This window comes from Lissotriton helveticus, chromosome 1_2 (assembly GCF_964261635.1).
Source record: "Lissotriton helveticus chromosome 1_2, aLisHel1.1, whole genome shotgun sequence".
In the NCBI taxonomy this organism is placed as follows: Eukaryota; Metazoa; Chordata; class Amphibia; order Caudata; family Salamandridae; genus Lissotriton; species Lissotriton helveticus.
In genome coordinates this window covers 61,748,227-61,769,187 of record NC_136058.1, presented here as the reverse complement: position 1 = coordinate 61,769,187, position 20,961 = coordinate 61,748,227, and the positions used below count along the sequence as shown (strand labels likewise).

The 20,961-nt window shown below is 43.8% G+C and overlaps 1 protein-coding gene across 1 annotated transcript in view; it reads left to right on the top strand.

The window, feature by feature from the left end:
• The window catches only part of LRRC7 (leucine rich repeat containing 7), a 2,053,453-nt gene that overhangs the window by 1,754,923 nt on the left and 277,569 nt on the right, over nt 1-20,961 (top strand). The window contains exons 22-24 of the mRNA XM_078668793.1: nt 4,092-5,760; nt 6,564-6,713; nt 19,104-19,223. Coding sequence (XP_078524919.1) covers nt 4,092-5,760; nt 6,564-6,713; nt 19,104-19,223 — 1,939 coding nt within the window. The remainder of the gene's footprint in view (nt 1-4,091; nt 5,761-6,563; nt 6,714-19,103; nt 19,224-20,961) is intronic.

Genomic DNA, 20,961 nt, shown 5'->3' with positions numbered 1-20,961 from the left:
AGATGCAGTTGCCCTATCTGAGTCGGTCGAGGCTGTTCTGTCCCCCCCCCTGTATACCTCATAGGCGATTGTGGAATGCGGAAGTGTCGTCCAGGGCAGCAGCACTCTCTATTGCATTCACTGAGTCCATGGGTCCGATTGGCCACTGCGGTTTCTTGCTATTCCATTGTTTGCATTTAGGCAGCAGTAGTCGAGCCTGCTGTACCATGGCTACCCCAGATTGGTGTTTCTCAAGCCAATCCCAGGCCCTCTTGGGGTCGCATAAAAACCCAGACCTTCTCCTCTAGCATGATTTTGAGGCGAGCAGGGAAGAGGAGCATGCAACACAGTCCAGCTTCCCGCTGTTCTTTTTTAACAGCTGTGAATGACTCCTGATTCTTCTTCACCGCCTCGGTGTAATCCGTAAATATGGCAACCGCAGCCCTGTTAGCATTGAGCCAGGCCAGCGTTCCCATCTTTTATAGCACCAAGTCTTTGTCCTTGTAATCTAGGAAGCTTGTCACCACCGACTGCAACTACTCCCCCAGGGGGAAGCCCATTGTGAGCCTGTTCCTATGCGAAGAACTGCAAGAGTTCCCCCAGCACCACCTCCTTGGCCAGCCACTGCTCCAGGTAGGCGACCATATCCTGCCCTTCCGTTCCCTCTGAGAGGCCAATGATGCGGATATTGTTACACTGATATGCCCTTCCACATCTTCTGCTCTCCTGTCCAGCTGTTCAACATGGGCTGTGAGATGGCGGAATTGGACCTAAAGGTGCCGCAGCTGGGGACAGATCTGTCCAAGTGCCTCTATGTTGTGCTTAACCTTGTCCAACAGTTTCTGATGGTAAGCCCTGAGGATGTTGAGATCCATGGCCACAATCTTGATCTTTCCCGCCAAGACCTCCCTGGACGTGTTGACCGCACTCAAAATCTGGTCCAATTAGTCCGGTGCGTTTGAGGCCTGCTGGTCGCCTACATTTGGTCACCTACAAGTCCTTGCCAGAGTGGCAGAGCCCCATCTCGTTTCACAGCAGCACAATCGGTGAAGAGATGGAAGTCAACACCAGTAGCCCTCTCAGGCACTCCCTGGGGTGTTTCCCTGACCGAACCCCAGGAGACTCCTGAAACCTGCACCATCAGCCAGCCTGCAGAGAACACTCTCCTCTGCGTTGTCATCATTGGGGCCCTTCGTCCATGTCAAAGCATGGCACATTAGGGCTGGGGAGCCATCAATGTCTCATGCAGGTTCGAAGCAACCCCTGGTGCACTCACCCAGCGGGTCAAATGTTGATGCTGCTGTCTCTTGCCCCTCTGGCCATAGGTGGTTCCGCTGGAGGCAGCTGGTGCAGTCTGACACAGGTCTTCTGTGTACTCCCTCACCAGGGGGTGGCAGCCCGCAATCAGTCCCCACCAGTCACTCCTGCCACACCAGTAGTGTGGCGTCGCCCCGCTCTGCAGCTAGGGCTGCCACAAGTCCTCCTTAAGCTGCAGTTTGCATTTTGACATAGGCCCGCACCTTCATCACACCTCCCGAGCCCACACCCTGTGGCACGCTCCAGCCTCTGCTTCAGGTGCCTGCCCAGGTCCGCCGACTTTGCCCCTGCCTGTTATGCTGGTGGCCCTACCCGGGGCACAGAATCAATGGACAATGATAGTCCCTGCCACTTGGACCTGTGCCCATCTTGCCTCGCACTCTGCCACGCCCTCTACACTTGCTCATGCCTAAGTGAACAATCAAGTTTACATTCTCGATTTTTGGGTTCCAGCTGCCAAAAAGAATTTACCTTTCTTATGTTGTCCAGAAACAAATAGCATTTTTTTTTCTTGGCCCTAGCACTTTTAGAGAAAATGTCATGATATTGGTACTAACCTACTCGTTATTTGGAAAACATTCTCCTATAGTCACAATAAGTTTCCACATGTCATACTTTAAAGAGGAGTGTCCAACATAGGTTCTTTAGAGTCGACTGCATATCCGATTAGCAAGTTAGCCATATGAAGTACATTTACATATAATGACTCTAAATGTAACTCATTTACGTAGTCAGTGATTATCTTGATAATCTGCAATGAATCATGGCATCCTAAACCTATGTAGGAACCTCTATCACATGTTTTAAAAGTAAGTAACCCAAAGTGTTTCCTTTTCTTACCCAAAAATAATATCATGCCCCTCCTGTACATCGCTTGGTGAATTCACATCAAGCTACAATTCCTCGATTGCACCAGCCTGATGGGAGCATAGTTGTTGCATAATTGGTAGAATTAGAATCCAGCGTGCATTCTCAAAACTGCAGTGTGCAGGGGGGAATGTATAACTTCTTCAAAAAGTGGCCTTATTTCGTTTGTTGGATACAACAGAAAGTGGAAAGGGTCTGAGGGGGTACAAGATTAAAGACCTGACAACACCCTACCCCTATTAGACTAATGGAAAACACATAAGGGGTGCTAAGGTCAGTGGTGGTCTCAAATGTCTAACGTGTACTTGAAGCATAGAGGTATAGACTGTGAAAGTGCGAAAGGAGGACAAAAGTGAACCCATCAGCCCACCCATTGGCGGCACTTCATCATTTGGGTTTAGAAAAACACCAGCCTGGTGTCAACTAGGTGTCTCACCTTGAGAGGAATGTGAGTACAGCAACTAGTATGTGGTACACCAGTGATGGAAAGTTGGGTAATAGTGTCTGAAGGGCTGTGGGAAGTGAAAAGAAGTTGCAGTGTTGACCGTTTGATTCATCTATAAATGGTAATATATGCTTACATCCATTTACACTCTGCTTTTAATATTAGCACCATGGTGACTGTCTGAATAAAGTTATTAGGCACCATGCTACCCAATTTTATCTCACCACTCTCTCTATAGCACATTTGCTTTCTACACTGCAACTTCTTTTCACTTCCCACAGCCCTTCAGACACTATTACCCAACTTTCCATCACTGGTGTACCATATACTAGTTGCTGTACTCACATTCCTCTCAAGGTGAGACACCTATTAGACACCAGGCTGGTGTTTTTCTAAACCCAAATGATGAAGTGCCGCCAATGGGTGGGCTGATGGGTTCACGTTTGTCCTCCTTTCGCACTTTCACAGTCTATACCTCTATGCTTCAAGTACACGTTAGACATTTGAGACCACCACTGACCTTAGCACCCCTTATGTGTTTTCTTATTTCGTTTGTCACATCGATAGCACTTTTCATGTTTGTGCCACTGTGCACCTTAAAGCAGATGTGTTGGGTGGAAACATGGAAAGGTCACCCTGTCAGGAAGAATGCAGTGCCCTTGGGGTAGCTGCAAACTCGCCCTGCTCCCAGGGCAAGGCATTCAAGAGAAATATTGAGCATCTGTTTAAAGCTGCTCCGTGTTTCTCTGTGGAGGCGGCAACCCGCCTGGACTTTTAAAAGGGTTTAGATATCTCCGTACAGGCGTGTGCAGAGAGTGATTGCACCCTCCTGCCAGGCTATGTCTGGGGAGTCCATGGGATCTCCTTTCAATCCTTTGTAGTGTTGCATTCAGTGTACCACCTTTTTGTGGCGCACTTTCAGTGCACCTTCTAAATACATGTTTGCCTCTGGCTCACATTGGTAATACAGCTCAGGCACAGAAGAAGTGATTCTTTCATATATTTGGAGCCACGCCCTCATGCAAATAAAGGAACGGCCTCTAATGATAGCCCTGGCGCTGTAAGTGCACCAGCACTATCTGTATTACAAAAGTGGCAGCACAAGCCTCTGCTGCCCCTTCTGTAATACCAAAGTGCCCTGTGGGCGCATAAAGCAGGTGCACATGCCTGTTGTCCCCCTGGGGCACTTGCATAATACGGCCCCAAGTAATCAAAAGTGAAGCAAAAGCTGCAGTGTACCCATTACTCTTAGAAAGAACTGCATTATGTGGCAGTGAAAGATTATCTTATTATCTCACTATGCCTTCCATTTGCCAACTTTTCTTAGCACAATTATTGATTGAGAGTTGTTAGAAGGATCCAAGTTAAAATATATGCATCAATGAACATCACATATGCCTTGATATTACATTGTGTGCAATTGTAGCTTTGTTGCCTGTGCCTCTGCAGCTACTTGATATTAATTTTTTGTTTATTTTTACAGGCTTACTCAGTCTTTTCCACAACCTATCGAGACAAAGCCATTACTTAGTCAGAGGGACTCTGATCCAACTGGAACGATGCAACAGCGTAATGACAGGCGCACCACCAATGAGAGTTTTCCTGAAAACTGGAACGATAACTCACACTATGACAATACGGGATTTGTTGCAGAGGAGAACACAGTGGCACCGCCTAACACCAACCCACTCTTAAATGCCAAATCAAGAAGCACATCTGCACATGGACGCAGGCCATTAATTAGGCAAGACCGAATTGTTGGCATTCCATTAGAACTTGATCAACCCACTCATAGGAACACGCCAGAATCTGAAGTGCCTCCCCCGAATCTCTGGCAGAACTGGACTAGAACTCCCAGTCCTTTTGAGGACCGGACCGCCTTCCCTTCCAAACTAGAGAGCACTCCCACAAACAGCCCATACTCTGATAGGAAAGATCATGGCCAACAACAATCAGTTGAAATGCCCAATGCATTTACATCTCGACCATCCTGGGATTATCACGATTCTAATGCTAACCGCAGCATGAGCAATGTATTTGCACACACACACTGTCGGCCAGAGTCTGCCAAAAACTCAATTTCCATCAGCAAAAGTACGGAGCGACTTTCACCTTTGATGAAAGATCTACGATCCAGCAGATTCAAGAAGTCTCAAAGTATTGATGAGATAGATCTTGGTGCGTTTAAAGTTTACAATATCCCATTACAAAACTATGACCCCAGCATGCCCAGGCAAGGAAGCCATGACCGAACAGATCTACCAATGGGATTGGAACAAGGCATGTCTCGGAGTCAGTCTGTGCCAATGCTCGATGATGAACTGCTTGGGTATGGAAATGGTAAGGGACAACATCAGCAAAAACCTGTGACAAAAAAGGTGTACCAGTTTGACCAAAGCTTTAATCCAAAAGGGACAGTGGAAGTTAAACCTGAAAAAAGAATACCGCCACCTTTTACACTCACTTCAGATTATGCTCCACAACCGAATAAAAACTTTGTGAAAGATTTGATTAGTCCCAGATCCTATCGAGGGTATCCCCCGATGGAGCATATGTTCTCATTTTCTCAACCTTCAGTTAATGAAGACACACTTCCGTCCCAGTATTCGAGCCAAGGTTCAAGGCCTGGGTTCCTGAGAAGAGCAGATTCATTGGCAAGCGCTACAGAAATGGCGATCTATAGACGAGTCAACGAACCTCATGAACTGCCTCAAAATGATCGGTATGGCAGACCCCAGTACAGAGGAGCTGTAGAGCGCCAAACCAGTATACCAGTGTCTGAGACACAGTTCCATAAGAGGAATGGCAGATATGAAGATGAGCACCCTTCCTACCAAGAAGTAAAACCTCAGACTGGAAATTATCCAGTTAAAAACCTTACACAGAGGAGGCCGTTGTCTGCAAGAAGTTATAGTACAGAAAGTTATGGAACGGCGCAAACAAGGCCAGTTTCAGCCAGGCCAACCATGGCTGCCCTACTTGAAAAGATACCTTCTGACTACAACCTGGGCAACTATGTCGATAAACCTCCAGATAGCATGGACCTAAAGACCAGGCCCAACCCTGGGAAGGGAGAGGAGAGTGGTAATAAAATGCCTGCAGACTGGAGACAACAGCTACTTAGGCACATAGAAGCTAGAAGGTTAGACAGGGTATGTTTGGCATTCCTCTGAATGATTTTCTGACTTTTAGTTTCAAATGTGTATGTTTTTTAATTCATATAATTATTTCATACTGCTTTGTGAAACAGTTGCTAACATCAAATGTTGTTCCACAAAAAAAGACACTCTGAAGCCTGTTGGAACCATACAAATGCATTGCAAGTCTAGCTGCGTGAACGGTTTGCAATTACTCTTTAATCAAAGTTTGCCACCTGTATTTCTCTTGTTTTAGCTAAACTGTTCTTCAAAAACTGGGATTTCAGCACATTATTCGTGCACAGCACACAGGGATATGATGGCTGTATACGTGCAAGTGCATACATTAGGTACACAACAAAAGGTTGTACATGTGTTAGCACCATTGCCGAAGAACAAATGCATTCATGCTGCTTCCAGGAATAATATATTTGTTATTTTGAAGTACAGAGATTTACGCTAATTCTATCAAACCCAATGAACTGGGAATGGCTTAGATCAATTACCATTTCTTACCTTTCCCTGCCATTACTGAAGGGCAAAGTCTCTTTTGTCCTGGTCCACTGGTTGTAAACATGATATTGAATGGATCCTTCTGTTGATTTTGTAGCGTGCAGTGTCGTTATGTTGTTTGCATTTTGCCTATAATATCTGTTGTGTTCCTCTGCGAAAAGCAAAACCTGCAATGTTCATTTCCTGCAAAGTCTGTGCGCTTAAATGTATATGTTTGTGAATGAAGTCATGTCTGTGCAATATTTATCTTAGGGAGCTAAGCATGTGTGTTCACACCTTGTCAAATCATTATTTCCTCGATGCAGAATGCTGCTTATAAGCACAACACTGTAAACCTTGGCATGCTGCACTCGGGATCCCTCTCAGCCATGCATGCAGCCAGAAGCATGACATTAAACACGCAGCCTAGCTGTAAATACGAAAAACAAATCTACCCGGATCTACCTCATCACAAAGTAAGTATGCCCCAGCCTCACTGACATGTTAAGACCCCAAGGCACCCTGCCAGCAGGTCTTCTCAGTTTGCAGCATTCTGCACCATTGCTTTTTCCAGTGTCTAGTGCATTCAATGGAGAATGGGAATAGTACAATGTTTTGTGGTACTGTGGAACTGAGTGTTTTTTTCTCCTAAAAACAACTTAAAACGGTGGGTATAACTGTAGTGCCTATAATGTGTGCTTACTGTTAATGTCTCTTGTTCTTTGTACCCTTAAATTAACACAAATCCCAACATATGACATTTAGTACCTTTTGCCAGGTGACAAACATGATACAGGGGTCTCATTTACAAACCCTGTGCACTGCCGGAATGTCACTTTTAACCCCTCTGGTGCGGGGGTTTTTCCCCCGCTGTGCTGGGGGGAAGGGGGGCACGCACAGCGCCCCCATGCTCATGACGAGCTCAGCTCGTCATGAGTTACGGCGCTCCAGTGCTCATGACGAGCTGAGCTCGGATATATGACGTTAAAACGCATATTTTTACAACGCATACCGTTACAACGGGACTTTTACAACGCAAATACTATTACAACGCATGTATTTACAACGCATTTTTTTACAACGCAGGTACCTTTACAACGCATACCATTACAACGTAAGTATTGGTAAGTATATATAATTTTTTTAATTGTATATTATTTAAAATTATTTTTATTTAATGTAATTGTATTTAATTTAATTTAATTTAATTTAATTTTATTTAATTAATTTAATTTATATTTATTTTTATTTTATTTTTTTCTTGTACCCCTTTATCTAAAATTCCCAAAACTGACCCTGAACCCTAAAAATACCCCTTTACCCAAAAACCCAAAACTGACCATTAACCCTAAAAATACCCTTTTACCCAAAAACCCAAAACTGACCCTGAACCCAAAAAATACCCCTTTACCCAAAAACTAAAACTGACCCTAAACCCTAAAAATACCCCTTTACCCAAAAACTGAAAACTGACCCTGAACCCTAAAAATACCCCTTTACCCAAAAACTGAAAACTGACCCTAAACCCTAAAAATACCCCTTTACCCAAAAACTGAAAACTGACCCTGAACCCTAAAAATACCCCTTTACCCAAAAACTGAAAACTGACCCTAAACCCTAAAAATACCCCTTTACCCAAAAACTGAAAACTGACCCTATACCCTAAAAATACCTCTTTACCCAAAAACTGAAAACTGACCCTGAACCCTAAAAATACCCCTTTACCCAAAAACTGAAAACTGACCCTAAACCCAAAAAATACCCCTTTACCCAAAAACTGAAAACTGACCCTGAACCCTAAAAATACCCCTTTACCCAAAAACTGAAAACTGACCCTAAACCCTAAAAATACCCCTTTACCCAAAAACCCAAAACTGACCCTGAACCCTAAAAATACCCCTTTACCCATAAACCCAAAAATGACCCTGAACCCTAAAAATACCCCTTTAAAAAAAAACTAACATATAACATTTTAAATATAATTATATACTTACCTATACTTACGTTGTAATGGTATGCGTTGTAAAAGTACCTGCGTTGTAAAAACATGCGTTGTAAATAAATGCGTTGTAATAGTATTTGCGTTGTAAAAGTTCCGTTGTAATGGTAGTGCGTTGTAAAAAATGCGTTGTAATGTGTGTTTACCGCCGAGCTCGTCACAGGTGCATTGGCTCCCGTGGAACGCTCAGCACAGCGGGGGAATTCTCCCTGCACCTGAGCGTTCCACGGGCCATGACGAACTGAGCTCGTCATGAGCACCGGAGCACCGTGGCTCATGACGAGCTCAGCTCGTCATGAGCGTCGAAGGAGTTAATGGCGCTACGGCGGCGCACACTGCCGAACCAAATCTACGAGGCCACGTGAAGCTACCCTTCGCGGCTTTTCATGGCCTCGTAAATATGGTGTGAGGCAATGCAGTGCACGTCACTGTGTTGCCTCACACTGCGATAGGGAGGTGTGCCACGGGTGCTGTGGTGGGTGTTCCCACATAACACCCATGGCATTTGACACATTCCCAGATTTACAACATGCTGCACACCCGTGAATGCATCAAAAGCCTACCCCTCCACAGGGCTGGCGTAAGGGTTGTTTTTGTGAAGGAAGGTGTCCCTTCCTGCATGAAATCCACCTGATTTCAATGCAGCCACCCTTGCACCATGGTGGAAGGGTGCCTGAGTTGGTGCTAAGCAGCCATTTGTGCACCAGCGCAGTAAAAGAGGACAGGGATGCGCCGTATCTCATAGTTACAGCGCATTCATGCCCTTTTCTTTTGATATAAGGCAGCACGGCAGGAATGCTTGCAGCACTGCCTAACACCAAAAATAAGTAAATGAGCCCTGGGTTCTCAGGCTCTTTGAACAGCTTTTCCCTGCTGTATGTTTTTATGCTTTTATGTTCAGCACATTCTACCGTGATGCACTTTGTTTGCATAAAGAGAGTTACTAATGGCACCAACGTAGGAAATTTAATGTATTACATATTTAGAGTGCATTTAACAAAGAGCTAACTTTGCTTAGCATCATTCTGAAGAGTGTACAAGAGGGAGGGAGGATGCAGGTAGGACTGGGAATGTGATAGAGAGGGTGAATCACAAACTAGTGGAAATGGATCTATTATTTAGCAGAATAATAGGAGAAAGGATAAATAGTTTGATTTGGAGATTGGCAGGCGGCCCACCGCCTTTCCAAGTGGCAGAACACTACCTCAGCTACCCTGGCTCGACAACCACCCACCATATTTATAGATTCCCGGTGTTCCTGTGGAGCCTTATATTCCTTCACAGGAGCCGCCACCACAGCAGCTCACAGAGCGGCCGCAAACTTTCACTGGGCTGCACTGCAAAGGTATTTGTTTTTCTAAAGCTAACTTTCAAAGTGGATACTGATACCTCTGATACCCTGAGGTGTGAGAGTCATTTTTATTTTGTTCTGTTCATGATTGCTAGGCCTTCCCTAGTGATCCTGAACATAAGAAACATATCAGACCATCCGTTCTAAAGAGGGTGAACGGTGTGATGTACTCTGTCGGGCCTTCAGTTGGGGCACAGCCATCAGAAACATGACAGTCTGCCCCACTCTACATGTAGCATGTGGCCCGTCATTGTGGTGGGAAGCGTACACCTTTGCAGCAGAGCACTCAGTCTGCCAAACTCTAAATTAGGCCTAAAGTGAGGTTGAGTGAAAGAGAGCATGAGATGGGCCCAATGAGCGACGTTAGATCAGTGATTACACAAATTTGATCCACGTGTGGTCCTATGGTTCAAAACGGGGCTCAGAGAAAGTAGATATCTCAATTGCACATACTTTTGAAAACAATACAAACATAAGCATTGCCAAAGCCAATACCACTGGCTTTCTTTAAAATGAAAATGCTTCTTCATTGATTGATGACTTTGTATGGTCACTTGGGCTGGACAGTGGAGGGTGATTGCGAGAAGAAGTTGACGGATAAATGAGGGAGCATGGATAAAAGGAGTGTGAGTGGCTGCATGTAATGAACACGTTTGTGAATAAATTGACTGATAGCTTAATGAGTAGATGATTGCATTAAGGGGTGGGTGAACGAGTAAGATGATCAGTCAGAACATGGATGATCAATGGCAGAGGGTGATGGGAGGTGGCCCCATCCAGCCACAAGCGCACATATGCGCACGCACTCACACCCGCCCACCCATTCACGAACACATACACACAGACACCGGCCAAACTGTGCAGTGTGGCTGCCAGAAGCGCAATTTGTGCCCCTCCATTACCATGGATCGCCATAACTTGAGGCCACTCCCTGCGCCATACTGGAGATGATCATATGGACCGGGAGGATTCGAATCATGGCACCCACAGAACAGACTTAGAACTACAAGCAATCAGGCTACGTCCAGAAAACAGGGGCCATGTGTAATGCCTTAGTCTCACTCCCTGTATTACATCTGTGCAAGACCTGACAGTCCACGGTATACAAGGTATTAGGCGAGCCCGCGGTGCTCAGAGAGCTAAACGAGGCTGTGCGAGTACAGTAGGATGAGGAGTGCGAGGTATTTAGAGACAGAAAGTGGGGAGGTTTTTAAGGGAGAAGTGCGTAAATAGGAGTGATGAGAGCCGGGGGGGGGGGCTTTAGGTAAGAAGTGTGGAAACAGAGGAGATGAGAATGACATTCGGATTTGTTTTCTATTTTGTCATTGTGTGAAGTAAATACACTGGCAGACATTTTATTTATTTGGCATATTGTTCCCCATCAACAGGTACCCTAACACGATAATATGACCATGGTTTGTTTCAGATTGTGGTAAGGAGCAGGGTAAAATGAACACTATTTAAATACACGACATAACACGACATATAACACAGCATACAATATTACAACACAACAATCAAAGACAGTATACAATATACTTCGTGACGAAATTAGTTGCAGATCATCTTGATTTAATATTAGTTTGAAAAAGGTACATGAGATCTGCAGTGACCAAAATGGTGAATGTGGTTGCAATTGAATGAGCCACTAGTGACAAAAATATTTTCAGAAAGAGCACGTGCACACCTCTGCAACCTTCTTCACAGATGTCATTTTTAGTGCACCAGTGGCGCAGTCAGTATCTGAATATTCATGACAACTAACAGTTCTCTCATCACTTAGACACCCGGAGATGAACCGAGGCGCGTGACGTGGGCGGGGCTGTCGGTGTGCGTGATTCGTCCTTAAAGTTACAGGGGCATATTTACAAGCCATTTGCGCCACCGGTACGTCACTTTTTCCCATATTAAAAGTGACGCATCGGCGGCACAAGGGACTTGAAAATTAGCCCCAGTGTTGTGAATCCATCCGATTCTAGCACTGAACTAAAAAACGCAATTTATTTACTAATCTGCAATTTATATTCAGAAAATATTTGGTTTTAAACTCTATGCAACGCGCATAGATTATAAAATTAAGATTATATCTTTCAGGGCTGAAAATTTTTATTATAATGGTGTAATCCACCATACTGAGTTTCTATAAATTGTTTCTCTTCATAAAGAAGCATGCGAGCTGGCTCTTTTTTCGGTTCAAACTAGGACAGAAGGCGGTGTACGCTGACTTTTTAATCACGGATAAAAATTAAAATGACCTACTTTACCATGTGCCTAAGCTTTGCTCTTCATATGGCGGATTCGTACTGAACCTTGAGTTGACTCACAATCTAATAACTATTTAATGTTCTCTCCAGAAGAAAACACGTTATCATCAAAAGAGCAATAATCTTACAGCACCCAGATCTACACAAAATAATCAAAATGTTGTGCTTGCTTTTCGCAAACCACTGTAAAGGCCACTATGATTAAGTAGCAGAGGACCAAATTATGGAGCTTTGGGCAGCACATTGTCTGGCAGTACTATTTTGATCAGTTTGAGCTCGAAACACATTTTTTTAAATAAAAATGTGAAAAATATACGGTATATTACTGAGAAATGTTATGTTGCAGAGGGGTAAATCCATTACTATGCAGAAGTGCATTTTTCCACTGGCCCTGATAATTGTCCATTATTTGGTCGCCAATCTGTTCCTGAAAGGTAACATTTTAATTCCAGGCAGAGCCCAATGTCCGCTGCATTGAAAATGTCAGCTTTAACAGTTTCCCCTCTACACACAAAATGTGTTTTTAAACAATGCTTAGGCAATTTTCTTTAGCTTTCAACATTCTCATGTGCATAATAGAGTGTTGCTCTCTTATTTTTTTTTTACAGCAGTCAACTACATTGTATAGTCCATTATTTCACTTATTACTTTCAATAAGCACTTCAGTGTTTGAAAAACATATTTTAAAGGTAATATAAACAAATGCATAACAGGTAGTGTGTAATATGGTCCAATGTTGCCACCTTAGGGTTCTGGTTACATTTGGTGTGTGTGTGTTTTTTTTTTGTGTGTGTGCCCATTATGGGCTCTTCATGCCAATAATATATGGGCAGCTCCATCAAGCGGGGTCCATGAAAGAAGTGTAGTTTCTTTATTCAATTTCCATAAGATTCTTTGCACTTCAATGCAGAAAAAAGCTGAATAGAATTACTACATTTGGCATGACGTTAGAACTTTGCTCAAGGAAATGTAATTGTTTGGTTTGGTGTAAATCCATTCAGTAGTAAAAAAAAAATCGCATTAATAAAAGGAGCTTGGATTGGGCTTGAAGAGATTACATTTTAGAGATAGCTCACTGTTAAATTTCGGATTCCCAAATCCATTGAGAATTTACAACTCCATTGAAAAAAGCCACCCTAATAGACTAAGGAAACTTTTTCTCTCTTAAGGCACTGTAGATCCACAAATCCAGCTCTGAATTTGCAGTTCTGCCAAGTTCTGATTGTCTGACCCTCTCAGAAATATTTATTTTGCCGTTGTCATTACCCATCATTGTACACTAAGGACTATGTTGGAAAAATCTAAACAAAATAGCATAAGGGAGCAGACTAAGTGCACTCTGACACCTAGGCCCAGGTGTCAGAGCCCAAAGAGAACTCCTGGCAACAGAATTTATAAAAAAATATTTTTAATCTAAGGACGTGCAGATCCTATTGTATTTGGGGACCATGGGTCCCGCGATCCATCACTGGATCCACAAATCAAGTAAAATAATCCAGTAATAAAATAATGGGGGAAAATATTTTGTGGCCTAGTGCTACGCTTTGCCAATGGCCATTTGTAGGTGTTAGACACATGTGGCTGGTTGGGAATAGTACCTAACTACAGTCCAGTCTGTATTGCCAACCCCTGCTGTGCACATCCAAAGGCTAATTGCGGATGTATGACGTTACAACGCATACTTTTACCACGCATACTTTTACAACGCGGTTTTTACCACGCATACCTTTACAACGCATAGCGCTTAGAGGTGCTGGATAGTGGTAAGTATAATTTTCTATTCCAACTCCAGTCCCCGTGGACACTAGGGAAGGTGTTGGATAGAAAATTAAACTTATTCCCTATCCTAGAGCGCCCCCCAGCGCAATGCGTTGTAATGGTTTGCGTTGTAATGCCAGCGTTGTAATGGTATTGCGTGGTAAAAAATGCGTGGTAAAGGTTGTATACCGCTAATTGCTGTTTGAGTTACCCGCCCATAGAAGCTGGAGACGTCAGGTCCTGTAGCCAACCCCCATTGCAAGTAGCCAGGCCCTGTGGCCAATCCTCAATGTGCCCAGCTGAAGGCCGTGCAAAACAGGGCTGGCCCGCTCAGGTTGGGTTAGACGCAGGGCCAGGCCAGAGGCCAGATTCCGCAACTATTGCCAGGTTTTTGATCTGACATTTTCTACAGGTTCACGCCCATACAGTTTGCCTTCTCTCCTCCTGTTTTGCTGAATTTGTTTTGTTGGCTCTAGGACCACTGCCAACCAGTGCTAAAGTGCTTGTGCTCGCTCCTGTAAACATGGTAAAATTGTCTTCCACCCAATTGGCATATTTAATTTACTTGTTAGTCCCTTGTAAAGTAGTATATCATATATCTCTGGGCGGTAAAGTAAATGCTACTAGTGGACCTACAGCAATTATAGTGCCACCCACTAAAGAAGCCTTTTTAAAGATATGTCAGGTCTACCATTGCAGCCTGTATTCAGTTTTAAAACTGCCAATTCGATTTTGCAAAATAAACATTCTGCCAAACTTGAAACTTCCTGTTCAATTCATATAAGTCACCCCAAGGGTAGGCCGTAAGTAACCCATAGGGCAGGGTGCATGGCATTTAAAAAGTTGAACATGTAATTTTAAGTTTTACATGTCCTAGTAGTGAAAAACTCACCAATTTTTCTTCACTACTATGAGGCCTACCTCTTCCATACATATCAGTGGGTTACCATATTACTTTTAATAAGTGATAACTTTTGTTTGAGAGCAGCTACAAATGTCATGCTTGGTGTAAGAGGAATTGTACTTTAAAACCCTTGTTAATGGTAAAGTTGGATTTTAAGTCACAATTTGGAAAATGCCACTTTTTATAAAGTTGGCATTTTCTTGTCTTACCCAGTTGATTTCTGCAGCCCATTACTGGGTCACATGACTAGATGTAGTTGGCAGTGTGCCTTTGTGTATTTATCATAGACAGTCAGACAATAGAGGGCCTGGGTGTTGGCAAGGTGGGCCACCCAAGGCAGGATGGTGATGTGCTGTTCAGAGCCCTACTTGCACTAAAGATACTGCCTCCCATCACACACAAGGCAGGAAATTCCAAACACTTCTGTTTGGGGGAAAACCACAGAAGCTTCTCCCATGTTAAAGCTAGCATCCCATATAAATATAGGACCTCAGACCCACTCTTCAGTATACTCCTGGACTTGTAGATACTACAGAAGAAGGATTGCCATGCTGCCATACCCTCCTTTCTGAGAAGGAAGACTGGACCTGCACCCTTCATCCCAGGCTGTACTTATGTTTGTGCAGTGCCATACAGTGATTTGTGCAACTCAAAAAGTCCATTATAAATCATTTGATACCAGATCTGACCTCTTTTTAAATTCTCCTTGATTATGGTCTTTTGCTGTTTCCAAATCCACTTCAATTCCACCTGACTTCGTGTATCTGTGACCCTACCTGCAAGCTTGGATTTGAGCTGAACAATCTGGAGAGCTGCACTGTCAAGATCTTTCATCCATCACAATCCGGATTCAGGGCGGGTCACAGCACTGCATCCGCTCTCCTTGGTGTCATGGAATACCTGCGGGCGAATGATATAATGGCACTTCAGCAGCACTGATTCTCCTAGATCTCACTGCTGCATTTGACACTGGGAATCATTCCATCTGACTGGGTTGTCAGGAAGGAATGCAGTGCAGGGTACAGCTCTGGCTTAGATGATATCTTTCCTGCATAATTGCACCTTCCAGGTGCTTTCACATCAATATAGGTTGAAATCCCATATGTTACCCTCTGGAGTGCCTCAGGGCTCGACCGAATCTTCTCCTGTTCAATCTATACATAAGGCCTCTTGCTGACATCGTGGAGGCCCATGGACTGACTATTTTCTCATATGCTGACACCACACACATTGTGGCATCCTTATCTACTAAGGACAGTGACAATGCGGAAGCTCTCAGCACCTGCTTGGACAAGGTTTCAGCTTTGATGAACACTACTTCACAGAAACTAAATGGGGACAAAAAACAGGTCCTGTTGGTAGGTAATCATCCTCATCTCTGGGTCCCCATCTCAGGCCTTCTACTCTGGACTCGACCCACTTTCTAATGCAGGCAGTAAAAGGTCTGGGAGTATGGATTGATGATAAATGATAATCTATCTAAGAGCCATCAGATAAAGAAAGTAGCAGCCACATGTTTTGGGATTCTCAAATGGCTGAAGAAAATGTTGCTTTGTCTACCAGTTATGGCCCAACATACAGTAGTGCAGACCTTGGTGATGTCCAGAATGGATTATAGCAATGTTCGTCACCTGGGTACACCTGGATTCCTGCTCAAACTGCTCCAAATTGTTCAAAATGTGTCAGCCCATATGCTTGTGTGCCCACCTAGGCATACTTCTACAGCCAGTAACGGCAGGGCGTGCAGTCTTTCGCACATCTTGGACCTAAATTGTGGATTGGTCTGCCACTTTCACTGAGAGCGTGTGATTCGCTTCCATGGTTGTTTCCATCAGTATAACTTGATGTTTAGCATAATTTTAAGTTCCCGAATGTTTTTTCTGTACTGCTGTTGGAACAGTCTGGTCATTTGTTTTGGTAGGATGCCAGCGCTGGGAAACCTAACAAGGTATCCGTGTGCTTTACAAGTCACTATAACATAACATAGCTGTTGCTGAGCTCAGAGGATTCTGCCAAAAGAGGGGGTTTCCAGCAAAGAGCAGCTCCAAGACGCAGGAGTTCCAGAAGGCCCTCAGGACTTGGTGGGAGGCCTGCCAACTACAGGCTACAAAGGAAGAGGTGGACATTAAGGAGGAGCAGGAGGAGGAGATGGAAGAGTGAGACAACAACCCCTGGTTGTGGCCCCAGAGGAGAGAGAGGCCCCTGTCAGATCCAGGGCCAGCAGCAGTGTCTCAAAGCCACACTCTGAAGAACTGCCAAACCGGAAACCTGAAAGGGAGCTCACACTGCAGTGGGCTAATTTTAAATTTGAGACAGCCAAGGAGGAGGCTGTTTCCAAGAGTGCCCTTGAGGAAAGAAAACTAGCTCTGGAGGAGAAGCTGGCCCAGGAAATGAAGGCTGAGAGAGCCTTGGAAGAATACAAGATCGGGTTGGCTCATGAAGTGAGTCTTAGAGAGCTAGACCTCAAGACCAAACAAGCACACAGCCCATCAAAAATGGTGGCATGGAAACCAAAGTATCCATTGGAGACACGAGAGTCCACATTCTTAAGCCCTGAACCCCGATTTATGAAACCCTTGCATTGCCATTGGGTCATGCAAGGAGGCACAACACAAGGGCTTAAGTGAAATTTACTAAACCATGCAAAACCCCTTTGTGTGGCTCTGCTTGGCTTAGTAACTCTGGAGTAATGCCAGGTAGCGCAAGTTGCTGCCTTATAGCACTCTGCCATTGGAAGGCGTTTTGTGAGTGGAGCATGCGTTTTCCCACAATCCACGTGGTTTTTTATGTATTCCTAGATTTAGTAACACTAATAAATCTAGAAATGCATCAAAATGCTACACCTTACCAGGTGAGGCATAACAAGGAGAAGTATGTTTACTTCTCGTTTTTTTCATTTCTATTTGTGTTGCATCCTGAAGCAGACATGGAAGGATTGTTTTTGTGCATGAAGTAGTCCTTTCCTGCAGAAAACCAATCCTGCCTGTAACGCAGGAACTCTTTCACTATGGCCAAAGGGTCCCTATGCTAGTGCTAGGCTTCACTCAGTGTGCCAGCACTGGGAGAGAGCAGGTATGTGTCATATCTTAGCAGCGATGGATCATACCTTCTCTCTCCCTGTTACGTAACTCAGTGCTGCAAGTTGTCTAGCTGAGTTACCTGACTTGTTAGTAAATCTGCCCCTAGTGCCTAGCTATGTGGTGGGGGGTGACATAGACAAATGGTTTTCAGGTTATGGGAGAGCCGTAAGGGCTTCAAACTCATGGGTGGCTGTACAATATCCAGCCACAAATAACAGCTAAGCAGCTAGATTACTTGAGGAATAAGTACACTTGCCTAGTCATACCTCAGATAGAAGTCAGAGAGTTCATCCCATGGTTTGTAGAGGTTAAAGCTGCTGGTTAAACTCATGCAAAACCTAGTCCTGTATGAAGGCCCAATGGAAGAGACTTCATACTGCAAGAAATGCTTCTAATTTGGATGGTTTTAAAACGCTACACACAGTTACACCTTCTCGTCTTCTGTGGATGTAAAGAGTTTTCAGAGTTTCCATTCAGACAAGTCAGTGATTGAGATTGACATCTTCATCATACTGACATTTTTGACTTTAATGTTTAGCCCTCTCTCACATGAACCTGGCAGGTAGGAGTCTTTTAACCTTTAATGTGCTCTTGGTCCTCACTAAATCGTGCCTGCCTGGCATCAAGGCAACATAATCTCCAATGAAGCCTTTGCTTCATAATTTTATAACACTTGGGATTCCTCTCTGATCTTCAAGATTTTTCTGCTGCTTTAAAGAATGCAGTTAAGATGAGATGTACCATACCTGGCAGAATCTACCATTTGCAGGGCTTCTACCAGTCTATGTTAAACAGCCAAACTAATGGGGAGAGCTTTTTAGACCGCCAGTAAATTGGGCTCCGGTCTTAATTTGAGCCGTCGGTTTCTGGTGCTCAGCATCGCCACTTACTTGTCAATACTTGGGCTTGTACCAGTCTGCCACATGGTGGTGCTGCTAAAAATGACTATTGACTGACGCCCAAGCACTTCTTGCAGCTTTGGGTGCCTAGAGTAGGCTGAATTTTCACAATTGTAAGAGTGTGATGATTAGTCATTGTGTTGGTACTGTCATTGGCAGCGCTGGCAAGGCCAGTGACTGTTGCAAGCTGCAGTACCCTATTGACGAGGGCCCTTGCATTTATTTTTTTGCAAATTAAGCAGTGGTTGAGCCCCATCTTGGCCTGTGGTGTTAGACCTCTGGATGAAGGTTGATGATAGCATTGTTGAAGCAGTGCAGCTAGACATAGAGGGTTCACGTCCAAACCCCTAGTCAGAACATTTTAAACGTACGTTTCTACTCAAAGTATGCTTGGATGACGCAGTAGTAAGTTGAATTGGTACAAATTTATAAGTCGTGCTGTATCAAAAAATTGTATAAAAAATCTGAAACCATGACATACTACGCTACAAGTTACTTAAAATGAAAATACGTCTCTTGGATGTGTCAGTGTTGACTTGTTTTTCGTCTACTATTGTTGCAAAATGTTCTTTGTAATGTCATTAATGAGTGATGTACCATTTCTAAAATAGACGCCATCACAGCAAAGCAACATTCTGGACAATGGGCAAGAAGACATGTCTCCTACGAGCCCATGGAATCCTTACCCTCTCGGAAGGCGGGACGTCCCACCAGAAAACATGGCTAAAAAGGTAATCCATTTTGGGATATTAATGGCTAGTACTTTCCTAAATTCACAACAGGTTTAGGTAACAAGTTAACTGTTTGTGATTGATATATGTGGTATTCCATAATATGCAGACCTGCATTCTAATCGGCATTAGAAGTAGTATGAAATAACACACTGTTTCCTCTAACAGGTTAAGCAAAGTAAACAGGTAAAAACTGGCAGAATTTGTGTTTGGAAATCCCCCACCCCAATATTCTGTGCTTCTCAGTAGAGAACTACTAGAGAACATTCTGGTTTTGATACACAATCCCCATTCTTTTTTAAGTTCAAATAGCCTTTATTGAAAAGAATTCAAAGTGACTTACATGCATTATACAAAAAAAAAAACTTGTACAAGTTTACCTTTCAAGTTCATTATATACAAAAGAAAAGAATGAGACTAGAAACAGGGTCAAAAATAATACTAAAAAATTTAAAATGAGTGAAAGACACATGTCAACTGGGTATAAACAGAAACGCATGGAACTATTAGGGAAGCTAAGGTGGCTTAGGAACCTCCTGCTGAGAGGGTGAAGGCAATGAACATTTTCTGGCACAAATATCAATAAAAGTCGTAACAGGGGACCATAGGGCAGCACGCTTAACAGCCATATGAGGGGGATATACAAAAGCATTATCCAATCTGTGATTGTGGCAAACACTGTACCACCAAGCCCTGAAAGAAATTTTTTACACAATCCCCATTCTGAAGCACAAACCTCCCGGAGGAAAATACCACACTGAGATAGGACTATTTACCAGTAAAGATAGTACTGCACAACATAATGGGCCACTAGAAAAGATGTCACAGTCTCCTACTGTTTACCAATGGGTAGCATTAGAGTCTACAGAAATGAATTAAAGGTCAAGTTGAAACATTCATGTCAATTATACATAGGCACAATATTACTATTGAATAGCACTGCTCTTTATGCGAAGTTTAGTGGTGCTTTGCGACATGAAACGCCACAATCTTCATCGTCAATCTACTTTCGGTACAAAAGATGACCCACCAAAAATACTTTTTTGTTGTTGCTGAGAACCAACCCCCTGAAACTATGTTCAAAGGGGCTAATGGGGCAGAAACAGTTAAAAAAAAACATAAACATCTACAAAATTAGATCAATTAAACTAGTTCAATGTTGCTTGCATGCAATTCTAGAGCCAAATGAAACAAGGCACAAGCAATGGCCAACTAGAATATTGGGTGACATTCCCACACACCATATTTGTAATTGGCACGAATTATACAATTTATGGGCATACCCTTGGGAAGTTGTCAGTTCAGAAATTTGTATTGCAAGGTGTACCTCAAAATGCACATCCCCTGCAGGACATCGCTGGCTCACCTTTGCACTGTGGTGCAACACTTAAGCAGGGGTGGCTCATCGACCGCCACCCAACACCCCTCCCCCCCACCGCTAGCACCCTCCAAAACATGAAGAATAAAACAATAATAAAACGAGTTTAAAACCCGTTGAATTATTGTTTTAATTTCCTTGTGCTGAGACTACCTTCACTGCACATGACAGTTAGGACGGCCGTCTCAGGCTGGCCAAACCATCATGCGCAATGCCAGTCTGTCCTGAAACGCAAATAGAGGGCACTCAGGCCAATCCTGAAGCTGCTCTCATGCATGAGAGCAGCTTTCGGATTGGTCGCAGGGTAGGCTGGGAGCCGGTGCATTTTGAAGAGGAGAGGAGCAGACGAGCACGGATGTG